Source organism: Notothenia coriiceps, unplaced genomic scaffold (assembly GCF_000735185.1).
Source record: "Notothenia coriiceps isolate Sejong01 unplaced genomic scaffold, NC01 NC01_scaffold00030216, whole genome shotgun sequence".
Lineage (NCBI taxonomy): Eukaryota > Metazoa > Chordata > Actinopteri > Perciformes > Nototheniidae > Notothenia > Notothenia coriiceps.
Window position 1 is genome coordinate 277,837 of NW_011362917.1, and position 14,980 is coordinate 292,816.

Consider the following 14,980-nt stretch of genomic DNA (forward strand, 5'->3'; position numbering starts at 1 on the left):
GCTGACAGGTGGTGTACCGTGGGTTTATAGAGCGTTTAATGTCCGGCAGTGGCTCAGTCAGTAGGGGCTTGGACTGTGAGCCTTAGGGTTGCCGGTTTTAGTAGTGGGGACTGCTATTTGGGGCACCGGACATCCCCCTTCCCCCCCTCACTCCCATTGCTCCCCGGGCGCTGTGCAATAGCTGCCCACTGCTCCTAGTGCTAGACTCCTGGTACTAGACTCCTGGTACTAGACTCCTCGTACTAGACTCCTGGTGCTAGACTCCTGGTACTAGACTCCTGGTATTAGACTCCTGGTACTAGACTCCTGGTGCTAGACTCCTGGTGCTAGACTCCTGGTACTAGACTCCTGGTACTACACTCCTCGTACTAGACTCCTGGTACTAGACTCCTCATACTAGAGTCCTGGTTCTAGACTCCTGGTACTAGACTCCTGGTTCTAGACTCCTGGTGCTAGACTCCTGGTACTAGACTCCTCCTACTAGACTCCTGGTTTTAGACTCCTGCTTCTAGACTCCTCGTACTAGACTCCTGGTTCTAGACTCCTCTTACTAGCCTCCTGGTGCTAGACTCCTCGTACTAGACTCCTGGTGCTAGACTCCTGGTGCTAGACTCCTGGTACTAGACTCCTGGTGCTAGACTCCTGGTGCTAGACTCCTGGTACTAGAGTCCTGGTGCTAGACTCCTGGTGCTAGACTCCTGGTGCTAGACTCCTGGTACTAGACTCCTGGTACTAGACTCCTGGTACTAGACTCCTGGTACTAGACTCCTGGTGCTAGACTCCTGGTGCTAGAGTCCTGGTGCTGCAGTCCTAGTACTAGAGTCCTGGTGCTAGACTCCTGGTACTAGAGTCCTGGTGCTAGACTCCTGGTACTAGACTCCTGGTACTAGACTCCTATTACTAGACTCCTGTTACTAGACTCCTGTTACTAGACTCCTAGTACTAGAGTCCTGGTACTAGAGTCCTGGTACTAGACTCCTGGTACTAGACTCCTGGTACTCCTGGTACTAGACTCCTAGTACTAGACTCCTGGTACTAAGATGGGTTAAATGCAGAGAACACATGTCATTCTATCTTTTCTTTGGCTGAAAACAGCTGCCTATTGATGGTACTGGCTATAAAGCTCTGTTAACCCGAGGGAATCTGAGGATTCAACTGATCATTCTCTGTAGGCAGATCATTTCAAGCAAGCCCTTTTCCCTTTGTCACAGTGTTTTCATATTTTCATGATATATTATGGTATTGTAAAGTTTTGATAGTTACTAAACAAAGTATTATTGGGTTAAAATGCTTGCATTAAATACTTTCATCAATCACTTAGACGTGTCTGACAGAGGCAGTTGCAGCTAAGTATAAACTGTGGACACCAATCGATTTGTAACAAGAACAAAGACAAGGAGAAAAGCTCTCAGTTGGAATAATCCTTAAAAGGTTCAAAAGTCAACAAAAAACAAATTGAGTAATACTGTGCTGCAGCCAGGGGCATCTAAGGATAGGATATCAAGTAAAGTTGTGCTTTTCCCATTTTTTTCCTAACAGGATCTCTGGCGGTGCCGCTTCAGATAAGAACATCAAGGAAAACGTGTGTGCACAAATAGAGAAGAACTTTGCCAGGGCTAAATGGAAGGTAAGTCGCTGCTCCTACTGGCGTTTCATCAGAAAACCCTTCGCAGAGCTTTTTGAATAGTTTCTATCTTTGCCATTTTTTCTATCCATCTATTTGGGCTAATATGAGCACCAATCAGGCGATCCAAGTACAACGTTAAAAGTCACACACTCAGGCAGCATCATGCAGGGTCTGCTCGGCTAATCTGCTCAAACAAAAAGGCTTTTTGGTTTTTGGTATGATAGTTTTTTTTTCTGCAATTTCTATAATGACGTCACGAAATATTATAAATCAAAGTGCTTGGAGTTGTAGCACAAATACAGCAGAAAGATCAGTAAAAGAAGCTCGATGCCACGTTTTTTCACAAGGCTGCCACAAGTGACGCCCATGTGCTCACTTCTCTTTTTTCAAAACAATTGAAAAGAGGCGCTGGTGCTCAGAAAAACTTGATTATGTGGTCATAACAGTTCAGGCAGTCTAGTAAGAGTTGCTGTGCTCCATGCTGATTTTTCAGGTTACATAATAATAATCAATTTTATTTAATTTTCAAACAGAGTAAAACGGTTGAAAAACAAAAAACAAAACGTCACATATTTGAACGTGGTTTGTTCTCCCTCAACAGAAAGCAGTGCGTGTCACCACCATCATGAAGAGGCTGAGAGCACCTGAGCAGAGCGACTCGAGGGCTGCCAGCCCCTCTGCTGCTGCCCCTCCAGACACCGCTGCTGCTCCCCAACCTGCCAGCGACCCCTCTGCTGCTCCAGCCGCTGCAGCACCCCCCGAGGGAGCGCCTGCTGTCGTCACAGAGCTCCCTGCTGGGGCGGAGATAAGCCAACCTGCGCCGGAGGAGGCCGCCTCAGACGGGGAGCCACAGCAGCCGAGGCCGGCGCAGCAGGAGGCCGAGCCGACATCACGCTGTAATGGAGAAGCTGCTCTCAACACAGCCACCGAGGGCGGTGACGAGCAGGGTTAGAGAACCCCCCCACCCCACTGCGAATCCCCACCCCTTCCTATGTGACCTTTGCAGTCCCCACAACTGTACATTAGCTGCTAGCATGGTGACACTGACTCTGCTTCTCCCTCACTTGCAGCATTAGTATCATCTCATGGAGGCTGTGTGCTACCTTTCCCCGAGTGCCGCTTTCTTTTTACACTTATTGTGTCTTTTTTTCAATGACCCCCTCCGGTATTTTACGTCAGATTAAATTAAACACTTCTATCTCCCAACACATGAGTTCTAGGGGCAGAAACAGATTTGCCGTCAAGCTGCGTCTTACAGCTAAAGTCTTCTTTCTTATTCCTCTCTTAAGAGATAAGAGAATATAGGAAAGGTATAATTGTGCTGAATACGGCTTTGATTCCTTTTTAATGAGCCGACTTGGGAAACTTCTCTGCGCCAGTCTTGCAATTACAGTATTTGTTCTTAGAATCAGTAGAAAGGTTTTGCTTCGGAAATGTTGACCTTGTACCGTGATACTCAGTAAGTGCTGGTCCTCTCGCATGGAGAAGATCACATATTCCTGTCACAGGGGGAATATGGTAATCTTTCCTATCTGTTATTGTCCACACTAACCAGTTATTGTGCGTCAAACAATGCTGGGATTGGTGACTGGGAGTTATTATGCCCGGTATTGTATTTTGAACTAGGCAGCTTCTCACATAAGAACACACGAAAACACTATGTTCCTTTGCTTACTTCCTGCTCAGGAAAGAACCTCATAGCTGTAAGTGTAAAGATTCTGTATATAGAGACCTTTGTAGAAGTAGCCAAAACAGCATGCATTCTCACTTTTTTGCTGTTTCATTTCACATTTACAGCCACTTGGTGGTTAAAGATGCGCTGCCGCCAAATGTATCGCAGGCCAGAGCACCCACGCCTTTTGCCACAAGCCATGCCGAGGCTACTTTAAAAAGCACACTATATATTATGTTGTCTGTCACCACTGTTCATTTAGCACCCCCTGTTGTCAATGTAAGTAGAATGAAACTGAAAAAGTCTTCATTACATAGCAGCTCTATGCATCCAAATTAATTTGTAGCTTTTCCTTTTTTAGAAACGTCATGACATCGTTATTCATCACGCGACTAAAAATGTATTTTTCTTTGCTAGATCTCAGTTTACTTGTATGTACTTTGTATTTGATTGTGTCCTTTGTGATTAGACACTGACTAACGGCGCCACACATGTCTTAATATTTGGTTGTAACTGTAAAGCAAAGTGTGCATTGAATGACCACATGCAGCTTTTAAGGGAAAACATGCATCATTTTAGATTTGTGGTAACTTAAGGTCACCATCTTTGCTGACCTGTATTGTACTGAAATAATTATGAATCATATGTTTCACATTTCTGAACAATTTTTTTAATTGCCATATCTTTATTGCTTTCTTTTTTTAGCTCTTTCATTCATGTTTGTTCCATAGATGTTTCTCCTTATACTTGATTAACAGTAATAACAATATTTCCTTTCTTGTCGCTGGTCCCCTCGAGTATAAATAATGAGCTACAGAAAAAGAGTTCTCTGTAATCACTCTAGAGGAAATTGAGCAATATTCGAATGGCTGCAGAAACTGTGATTCCTGGTGTCCTTTCGATACAGTCCATGTCCCTGTAAGTAAAAGTCTATAGTCCTTTGCCGGCTGTCAGGCCCATCATGGCCGCCTACAGTAACTAACGCATGTCTGCTGCTGTCAGATAAGTGGTGGTTCAGTGTGTGTGTTAGCACGAGACTAATGTGGGGACTCACACACTGAACCATGGGGTTCTCATTCCCTGGTCACAAAAAGACAGCAGTAAAAAAGGTCAAAAAATTAAATATGTTTCGGCTCGTGCACGGCCACTGTCTTAATCCACCCAATCTGTTGTTGACTGTAAACACCTGTGAAGTTATATTAAAATGTGCATTTCTTATAAAAATGAAGATATTTATAATCCGTAGAATCTAAGGTTTGACTCTGTTCAGCGCAGTCTTTTATTTATACATGTTATCTCTTTAATTTGCTCTATAGATTGGTAGAAATGCCAATCATTCAGATTATATCGCTACATTATTTCTTACATTGTTGAAGATAAATATTTAGATTTTAACGAGAGACAAAATATCTGATTTGTATGTGAATAAATTATATCATGTAGTCCGTTCTCTTTGTTTAGATGGCAAATAAATACTGTTTGAACACTGTAACACAGTTTAAAGCAATGCTTTCTTTTCTCACTGTATTTATTAAAAACCATGTTTGTTCATTTCGCCACGCACTTACAGGTGTATTTGTAGATGTGATGTTTGCCAGGACCGGCGGTCACCTGCAGGTCCTGTCCTGCATCTGTGAGCTCTGTACCGTACTCATTGTACTGAGTTGATGACTTTGATGCTAATAAAATTCTAATTCATCTGTTTACTCATCTCTTATCCTCATCATTTATCTTCTAGATCAGGGGTGTCAAACTCACACAGTGGACCAAAATAAAAAAATGGGTACTAGTCGAGGGCCGGACTGGTTCAATGTTTATTGCAGAACTTATTGAAATGAACTTATTGCACATATTAAACCTGGAACCCAAAAAAGAACTCCCTTTATCAAAACAAACGTCGACACCAACGGACACCCTTTTACCATTAGTATTCTTTACTGAGAAGTCTATCGTCGGTATTCTTTACTTACGTTGACTAATAAATTACAACAAAATATCCGTTTATAAATTCGGNTTGTTGTTGCTATAAATGCAAGGGTATTCAATTGCATTTCAAAGAGGTCCAGTAAGAGAAAATGTCATTACATGCTCTGTTTTCGCTGTCTGCCTTTCTCTTTTTTGAGCACGCCATTTGAAATGACTGACTGTTTCTCTCTTCTTGTCTCGTCTCTGTGTTTGAATCTATCGTACTGACTCACTGACTGCCCGTTGCACTGTGGGTAGAATGAGTAACGTCATCTCCTTAAAACATTAAACAATCACTTTTTAAACCTTTTTATCTTTTACATTTTTTTATTTATTTTTTAACATTTTCAACATCGTGGATAAATCCTTATATGCTCCCGGCAGCACACTGAACGTCAACTCTGCCTCCTTGTTACACTCACCCCTACTTTAATGGGAACAATGAGTCTGCGCACAGGCGGATGATGCGGGGATGCAATGTAGACAGGAATAGATTATCCTCTGGCTGTGGCCTTGACCGGTACTTGCTTTTTATCAAATTAAGTATTATTAAAATTAAAATGAAGGGCGGTGCCGCCGTGCCGGTCGTCAGCAAACCGAGCCGGCTGTCAACGGCCCGCTGACGACTGGCCGTTCTGTGATTCTCCAGAACACACAGATGGCCAGTCCGCCCCTGCCAGGACCGGTTCATGAAAATCCTAGCATCAAATAATCGTGGTCATACTTCCTCCTCTCTCACTTTAGGTAACTTCACTAAAAATCGATCCATGTTGCCGCTCGCATTAAAGTTAACTAGCTAGGTTTTACTGTTTCTCGTTATTTGTTTCTCACGCTGCGCCTCCCCTGAATCTCTCTGGCGCCCCCCCCGGGGAGGCGCGCCTCACACTTTGAAAACCGCTGGCTTAAACTAAGACAACAAAAGTACTTAGTTAGTTTCTAAAAGACCATGGGTTCGCAAAAGATCTGTTGACTTTTGGTTTGAATCAGGACTGCATTGGTAGATTAGAACTACATGTGTTATGCTTCAAAAGGCGCAATCCAGAAGAAAAAAAATACAATGAATAACCTGAATGAAAAGTAGTAGAACAAATGCAGTTTCAATGTCTGGGAGTGTAACATGTCCATGTAATATAACTTACTGTTACAGGCCTTGTTTATATTTAGTATGTTTGTGCTTTTTTCTCTGCCAAGACTGTCAGGCAACCCTCCTTTCTACGATGAAACTGACGACGATGATTTTGAAAACCACGACAAGAACCTGTTCCGAAAGATCCTGGCCGGCGATTATGAGTTTGACTCTCCGTACTGGGATGAAATCTCAGATTCAGGTGCTTTTAGGACAAAGTTAACACTGTAAAGAAACACAATGACAGCCCTTTCAAAATCAAAATACTGTTCTTCCTTTCTTTCCTCTAGAGTGGCCAAACACACGTCATGTTTCTGTCCTTAAGGAAAACAATCCCTTTTTGTTGAGTTTTTCTATGTTTTCTCTCTGACAGCTAAAAGTCTGGTTGCTCGTTTGATGGAAGTGGATCAAGACCAGAGACTGACAGCCCAGGAGGCTATAAACCATGAATGGTAGGCACAAGAGCTTTGATGTATTGTGCAGACCATTTAAACCCAAGCAGTTTCATCACACTGTTATGTGATCAGAACGGCTGAAAAGACAGACTTTCCTTCCCGTTTGATGTGTCTCTTACAATAACATAAAGAAATACTTCACCCTAAAAAAGGTTTATCACTAACAAGAACAGCATTGATTAAGCTGCAAGTTACCACCAAAACTATATTGATGTTTTACTCAACAATAAACCAAAGCACTAAGTCTCTAAAAATAGAAATGTCTGGAAAATCTGAATCAAATATTGGAGGGATTAGCAACAAGTTAAGCACGGAGATTCATGTTTCCCAGGCAATGTACTCTACTGATTTTGGTGATCCAATGACTCCAATGACTGCAGTCCCATTAGATTTGGTACAGAGATTTACGTTTGCCAATAGGGGCATTAGTAATNAACCTGGAACTAACAAAGCTTAAATTATTGCCTATAAAAACAACATTAAATAATCAGTTGCATTCATTTCTTATGGCTCTATCTGCAGAGTCATTTCTTATGATTACATTTTTCCACAGGCCAACAACAGCTGCAAAAAAACTATTTCCCTCAAAGAAAAAACCAAACATGCCCTGTTGTCACAAGAAAAAAAGTGCAGGAGGAAACATCCATTCAGCTCAGTGTGCTGCTCTGTGATGCTAGTTCAAGCAGATACTTGGCATCTCATCTTGGGTGCAAGTTCATCAATGTTTGGGGTCAGGCTCTGAGCTGAGGAAACCCTCAGGATGGAGTGAAGGTGTGCGTGCAACATACCGGCGGGCCAGATCTAATAGTAATTAGAAATTATCCTGCGGGCCGAAATTAAATCCACCAAGGGCCGGATTTGGCCCCCGGGCCTTGAGTTTGAAACGTGTTCTAGACAGGCAGTGAGCTGAAGGTGAATAGAATCTATGAAAAAAAAAAAATAAGCTGAATTATTACCCTTTCTTTAAATCTTAGTTCAAGTAATTGGGATCATATCAATCATATTTTATTTATATGTTTTGCAACATTTCCCTTGTGGAGGTCATCAGCTCAATCTTTCCCACAAAAACTGCATTGAGTTGGTAAAAATAAAATACATTTTCTTATATATTCTTTCTCATTTGATGAGTTTTGGAAACACAAATAAAACATGTTTTGCTGGATTATGGAAAATGGTTCACAATGAGTTCCAACTTTCCCCTACAAAGTACATGGGCTAAAATGTGCATTATGAAAGCCTTGAAGTAAACCTTTAAAATGTTAAGATCATATAGCTAACACTGAAAACTAAAAACAACATATTTTAAAGGGAGCGGGAACAATACATATTTATAGATGGGACCACTTATGCACTGCAATTCCCAATTAAAAAGATGGAAGACGTCCGCACCGCGATGTGTGTTACATCCTTAGAAAGTCCAGAATGTTCTCTTTACAGTACATTAAGACTTAAACGAATGGCAAGCATTGAAATGTAGGCCTCGGTGTCATGTCCCCCACAGAGGACAAAAAAAGGAGAGCCATGTCTCATGCGACTGCTGAAGATCTGCAGGATTATTCAGAGAGAATGTGGGAAACAGCCTGCGTCATTACACTCATTTCCCTCTAACCCGGAGGAGAGCATCTGTGTTACACACTCTCAATTAGCACAAGCTTAGCAGCCTTCCTGGTGGGGTGTGAACTCGTGTTCGAAAAATCCCAGCAGTGCCATTTGGTGACACTTTCCGAGATACTCAAATTGCATGTTGTTGGAATAATAATGCCGAGAGCTCACTCTCTAGGCCCTCTGGGGTTTCAATAGGCTTCCTCTCTGGAGTTCTTCTCTTTTTCATGCCCATTGTACAAAGGTATGCAGCCATCCATACACTCATCGGGGCTCAGGGGGATCCTAACACCGGCTCTGTGTAGTTGGATGACTTCATTAAGACTGGTAGGGTGGGAGAAGTGTTTCCTGTCTCTCTCAACAGGCAATCAAAGGATGAAAGACTACTGATCAGATTCTGTCCTTGGAGGAAAGGAAAGTTTACTGAATATTACCTTTTCTTGGCAAAGCCACATTTAGAGTACATACTAACTAAACTAAGTACTACTCTGCACATAGATACAAGAGCTACATAGAGTGTTACCTACACAGATACTTTGGTACAAAGTCGTAGGTAAAATACGCAAACATGACAGTAAGAACAGCAGGTAGGGAGGCTAACGTTACCCTGAGGACTCAAAACTAATGTAGTCTTGTTCTTCCAGGGACGATAACATATGTTGTTGGGATGACACACTATCGACGCATCACTATTTTCCCCCCAATATTGCTACCTAGTGAACAACAAATCCTAGTAAGTTAGTTTATGTTATCCGTTTGCTGTAAGCAGGTGAAGAATGGTCTTTGCAGTAAAGATTCACGATGTAATCAAATATAGTCTTGAACAATGAAGTTATGGTGAGAACAGTATTAATCACATGATGGCTACAGTTTGTGCAGGAGATGTTTTCATAGCAATATATAATAGATAGAAATATGAGCTGTTAAACTTCCCAACAAAAACAATTAACAACATAAAGTTTGACATAAAGTGTGTATGTTAAAGTAGGGTTTGTTGCTTTTTAATTATAGTTTCTGACCATGGTTTTGAAGTGGTATCCAGAATCCTGAATTTATGTTACAGTGCATTGTTAACATGAAATGCAATCGATACAGAAGTACTCAGCAGCAAGCAAGAATGACTCTGCTTACACACCTCACACAGGACTGCATGTTATACATGTTTCCATGCTCTTCTATCGATGTTTCCATCTCATATGTTACTCAACCAGGCATGGGATGCAAACTAATGATAATTTTCCAAGAGAATAATTATGGTTGTGATAGATGGAGGAGGTACGGTGCATTGATTTATTGGCAAGTACAGGTTTAAAAGGCATCAATCAACAACCTCCCTTATCAGTTTACTGCTTCAGCTCTAAGGCATGCCACTGAGCTCCTGCAGAAATAACATACCAATACAATTGCAGTTTCTTTATCAATTAACAGAACTTAAAACAGAGCTCTGCCATTATCAAACCATTTCAACATCTAAAAGCTTCAATAGCTAAATCAACATACAGTGATTTGGTGGATGTTTAATGCAGTTTTGTTGTGTCAATTTTAGAATGAATTACATTTACTGAAGTCAAATATACAGGTATCTCTTCCGGCACGAACTGTTTCCCATTTCCCTGTGTATTGTTCAGCGAACATGTTGCAAGCAATTTGACATTACAGTTTGAACTACCCCAGTTTTCAAACACTTTTTTTTGTATGCTTAGTAGATTTATTTTCTCAAGGCTTTCTATTCCATTTGAACAGAACTGCAGACACTGTTAAATCCTGCCATCTGCTGGTGGACTACATGCAATGCAGCTTTTACTACGACTGCTGTTGTGATTGCATTGAAGCAACAGAGAGCAGTGTTGCTCCCTATTTGCTCTGCTTTCCTTTAGATGGCTCCAGTAGTTACTCTGCACTGCCTGAGAAAGTCTGGCAATATGAGAACTAGAAGTTCATTAGTACCAAAAAAAGGGTGCGATGCCTCAAATAAAACACCCAGTCACTTTAGAAGCTAAACCCTGCAACCCAGTTTGTGACAGATCCCTGGTTGGGGCATTAAGTTAATGTCAGCTCATCATGTCCTCAATGGACCGAGCTTAGTATTTAACAGCTGCCAAGTCTTTAGGTCAGAAGGATGCCCGGGGAACCAGTTTCACACGACATGCCAAACCTTGCCTCTCACTTTCCAACTACTGAGTCTCTGCTCCAACAAAGCAGTAAGTGTCCGAGAGACGAAGCAGATAACCACAGAATGTCTTCACTGCCTCTGAGCCACCGAGCCCCAGATCGTTCACGACGATAACGGCCGAGCTGGGTTACACGTCTGAAAAGTCAATTGAATGATGTTAGCGATGCTGTTGCTTGGCATTATGTCATGTGATACGCCTCTGAGGAGATAATACATGAATGGTGCACAGAAATGTCTGATCAGATTTGGTTGGGTTGACCTTTGTTGTGGGTAGTTTTGAATTTCCAAAAACTAGATCAGTCTCTTGGTTTCAAGCCAGTTTCTGATTCAGAGGCGGAGGTGGTTGGATTTGAAGTGATTGGTGTGTCTTATTCAGGACCGTCAGACTCTCACCCCGACTCTGCGTCCTTCGTAGGGATCAGATAAGAGAAGGGAACAGAGCTCTGTCTATGGGGCCGAATTAAAAGGGGACAAAAGAGTTCTGGAAAGCCCAGATGTCATCTGATGCCTGGAATGCCCTGTGATGGTTTCCCGAACCATCTGACCTCTTTCCGTCTTGTCCTGAAACAAACCCATGGCAACATAAAAAGGCGCCTTGAGACGTGTTTGTACAATATGTCATCGCTGCTAAATTGAGCAGATGAAGTGGATAACCTTTGTACACATTACACGAAGAGCATGATCTCCAAACTTGAATCTAGACCTACATGATGTACACTTCATGTATGTATTCGTGAAGACACTGTCGAACACAAGAAAGGATCAAATGTCATCTGCACTGTGCTCTGCTTGTATTCATAATTTATGCAAGTGGAAACAAATATGTAACGTGTTTTGCATCGTTGCTTCTTCTATTGTTGCATAACAGAGACACTAACACAAACACAGCAGGTGTACCATGACACATAGGTGGTTTTGAAATGATTGAGAAATAAGAAAATCCAGTTTTTAATATCGGAAATGTAGGCTGGCTTTACACCCACGGCCCTATCAGAAACGTTGCTATCAGAAACAATGCCCGACTGTTTTGGACGTAATAGAGTGCCACAGTGATTATAATAATAATTTTCAAATCATAAATCTATCGATTAGATTTACGATTAGAAAATTATAAAAGTAGGGAGATTATCCGACTGAACAAAACGTGATTCGTCTCGTAAATGTGTGTCAACCACAGACCTTATTTCGAGCTATTTTCCAAAATCCTATGGAGAAATTGCATTGCTTTTGTGTCGAAGGAACCCATGCGCAGCTTACTTCCGGGTTTTAGGGCGCATCACTGTGGCACTCTATATGGTCGGTGCATGTTTACATTAGCATCGCTAACACTCAGAGCTAACCTGTACTGGATAGAGCATGCGTGTGAAGAAGCAGGAAATAAAAAGGAACTCACCTTGTGGTATAACCGACGAGAGAAAGCCTTTGAGCTCCATACTGCATAAATCCCCAAATCAGCACTTTTGAAACAGGAAGTTAATTTGAGGGATATGAGGCATGGCTATAATGGGTGATCTCTTTGGTATTTTGAGCAAAACACTTCATAGACATGTTCTTTATATATTTTTATATATCTGAGACCTATGCTATTGCCTAAAAATAGCATGATAGGTCCACTTTAATTAAGCTGCCATATGCTTCAACAAACTGCTTGTTATATAAACTGAAAGCGTCTGAACCCCCTCCCACTAAACCATTCCCAAATCATAACTGGGGGGACTGTGTCAAACTATTTTGTATTATTCAAAAACAATTTAACAAGCATTCACACTTCACGTAGTTATTGGCCAGGTGTCTGCAGGATGTGAAACACTCTCCAAAACATTATTTATATATATCAATTTTCACATATTTACTTCACAACTACTATAACAGCAAAAACATTTCAATCTGATACAGACATTTGAGGATGGGTGGCATATTAATTTGCTTACCTAAATGCAACAATGACCAAAACAGTATGCCATATGCCTATCTGTACAAGTGATTGCCCCATGGCAGGCATTGAGTGTAATTATTTGGTACATTTATCAACAAATGTCCCTTCAGAAGTTCAATAGCACTGTGATATTTAGTCCTGATGACCCCTTGCTAGGGTCCCAACCCTTTGTTGGGGAACCATTGCTAGAGTCTATCGGTGTCTTACAAATGTATTATTTCTTAAATATGTTGATTTGAATATATGTGCTCAAGAGTTCACATTAATAAAATGTGTTTAGGTTTGAATAAAACCACGGCAGTCACGACACATCATCAAGTAGGGACAAACAGGTTTCGCCACTGTTAGCCACATTCCCTAAAATGCTAAGACATTACATTAATCAATTTCCAAGTGATGTGGGAGAAAACCCTGCACCTAAGCGAGTGGTAAGAAAATATGATACTGAATACAATGAATACCGAATCATAACAGGCAGTGATGGGTGATGGTAAGCAGAACATGTTGTGTGGCCAATACAGCTGACAGTGCCATAACACAAAGTAAAGCGGTCCTTTGAACGTTTTTAACGACCAGAAAGGCTCCGGCTCCTTAAGTAACAAAATATAGAAAAATGCCTTAAACCCTGGATAAACGGCTGACCTGAGGTTATCTTCATACATTCTTGTACTCCATGTAACCCCATCCATGGCTTTTCTTGCCACTTTGTTCCTGACCTAGATATTTGTAGGCAGATGTCACTCTGGGGCTGACCAGGACTCGACTCCACCATCAAGGCTTTTATGAGGTGCAGAAACCCTGATGGGCTGAACCGAAGAACACTTCTCTGACCCGATAACAGCCCGTTCCCCTTGGGTGCTCTGAGCCAGACTTGCCTTCATGTACTTCAAGCACATATCATTGCAATTCATTATGGGTTGGAAACAATACTGCAGAGTAAGCAATCTTGATAGTTGAAATATTGGTCAAAGATGGACATAGAAAAACAAACAGTAGTAGAAAGACTGCAGGCATTTTTAAGGGCTCCTTCCTAAAATGTTTCTGACACTTTTACTCGAGTACAACATGTCATTTTCTGCCACTAGCATGCGCTCCATTGAAACAACAACAAAATATAGAGTTTGGTTGGGTAGTGGCTCATTAGAGTTTGCTAATGCAGTCAGCTTCTCTCTAGTAGGATTACTTCCTTAATCATTATTTAGGAGGTTTTCTACCAGGAAAAAACTAAATAAAGCAATCTGTCAAAACGCAGACCATACATTTTTTTGTATAAAGCCACAGTAAGTTACACAGCCAGCCAGGAATAAACAACAGAAAGAAAACATGACCAAAGCAGACAATACAGATGTACAAAGTAATTCTCAAATTGGCATAGGTTTTAAGTTTATTCAATTTGGATGATCTTGATATAGAAAAAGTATTTATTAATTAGTCTACACACAAAGGGCTTATTAGTCCAATGAATAATATAATAATGTATTGTGTGTACTTCTATTTCAACTGTTTGTGAATTAACTACATTTTACATAACACATAGCTTGTAGAATATACATTTAAACATATATTTTTGTTGTAATAAAAAAAAGAAGACCACTAAATTGTTGTACTGGAAATTATTGAAAGGATCATGAGGGGGTTCTTTGAACACTGCTCATGTTGTAAGGTGTCTGCCTGAAAATGTTTTGAGGACCTCTTGTAGAAACAATAGAAACTCCACAGCAGCCTCAGACTGTACACACACAATGCTTCGTTGCCTAGCAACATTGACGTTCCTCTCTGAAGAGATTTATCACAGTGTGTTGTTGTTGTTGTTGTTGTACTCACCTGTCTGAACCGTAGTCTGAGTCCTGAGCACCGCCAAATCCTCCATAATCTGCTGCTCCATGGTTCAACTCCTCTGCTTTTTAATCTCAGAGCATAGCTGCCAGTCCCAGTGTCTCTGTCACATTACATTCCGGAAATGTTTGACACATGTCGAGTTTAATGGTTCTTATTATACATCCATTAATGAGGCTTTGCAGTCAGAAACAATCCTCACACACCTATCAGTTCCTCAGGATCCACCATGATTACACCTTAGTTGTGTATATATGTTATGGCAATAAACCTTTGAATCTTGAAATTAATCTGCGTTAGCATTTAGCATGTTAGCCAGACCCAGAATGCACCTGTCAAGTGTGTTTGATTTGAATCACTTAGCATGCCAACCGGGTGGTGCATTAACCTCTTAACCCCCTAAATTAAACAATTTTAACACTTGTTGTATTGGCGATATTTGATTTTGTTAGCCCAGTCACATTGTAAATTCGTTATTGTGTTGAGAGGAGGTATTATAAAGTCTAGAAAATATGTTTGATTTTCTATTAAAAAAATGTGAAAGGCAATGTGAGTTTACCAGTTATTCACTAAGATTTCAGTAGGCCT

The 14,980-nt window shown here is 41.1% G+C and overlaps 1 protein-coding gene across 1 annotated transcript in view; it reads left to right on the forward strand.

Annotated features, from left to right (window-relative positions):
* LOC104959424 (caM kinase-like vesicle-associated protein) overlaps window positions 1–5,005 on the forward strand; it is a 43,737-nt gene extending 38,732 nt beyond the window's left edge. Inside the window, exons 4-5 of the mRNA XM_010787313.1 lie at window positions 1,540–1,627; window positions 2,229–5,005. Coding sequence (XP_010785615.1) covers window positions 1,540–1,627; window positions 2,229–2,579 — 439 coding nt within the window. The 3' untranslated portion in view covers window positions 2,580–5,005. The remainder of the gene's footprint in view (window positions 1–1,539; window positions 1,628–2,228) is intronic.
* The last annotated feature ends 9,975 nt before the right edge of the window (window positions 5,006–14,980 follow it).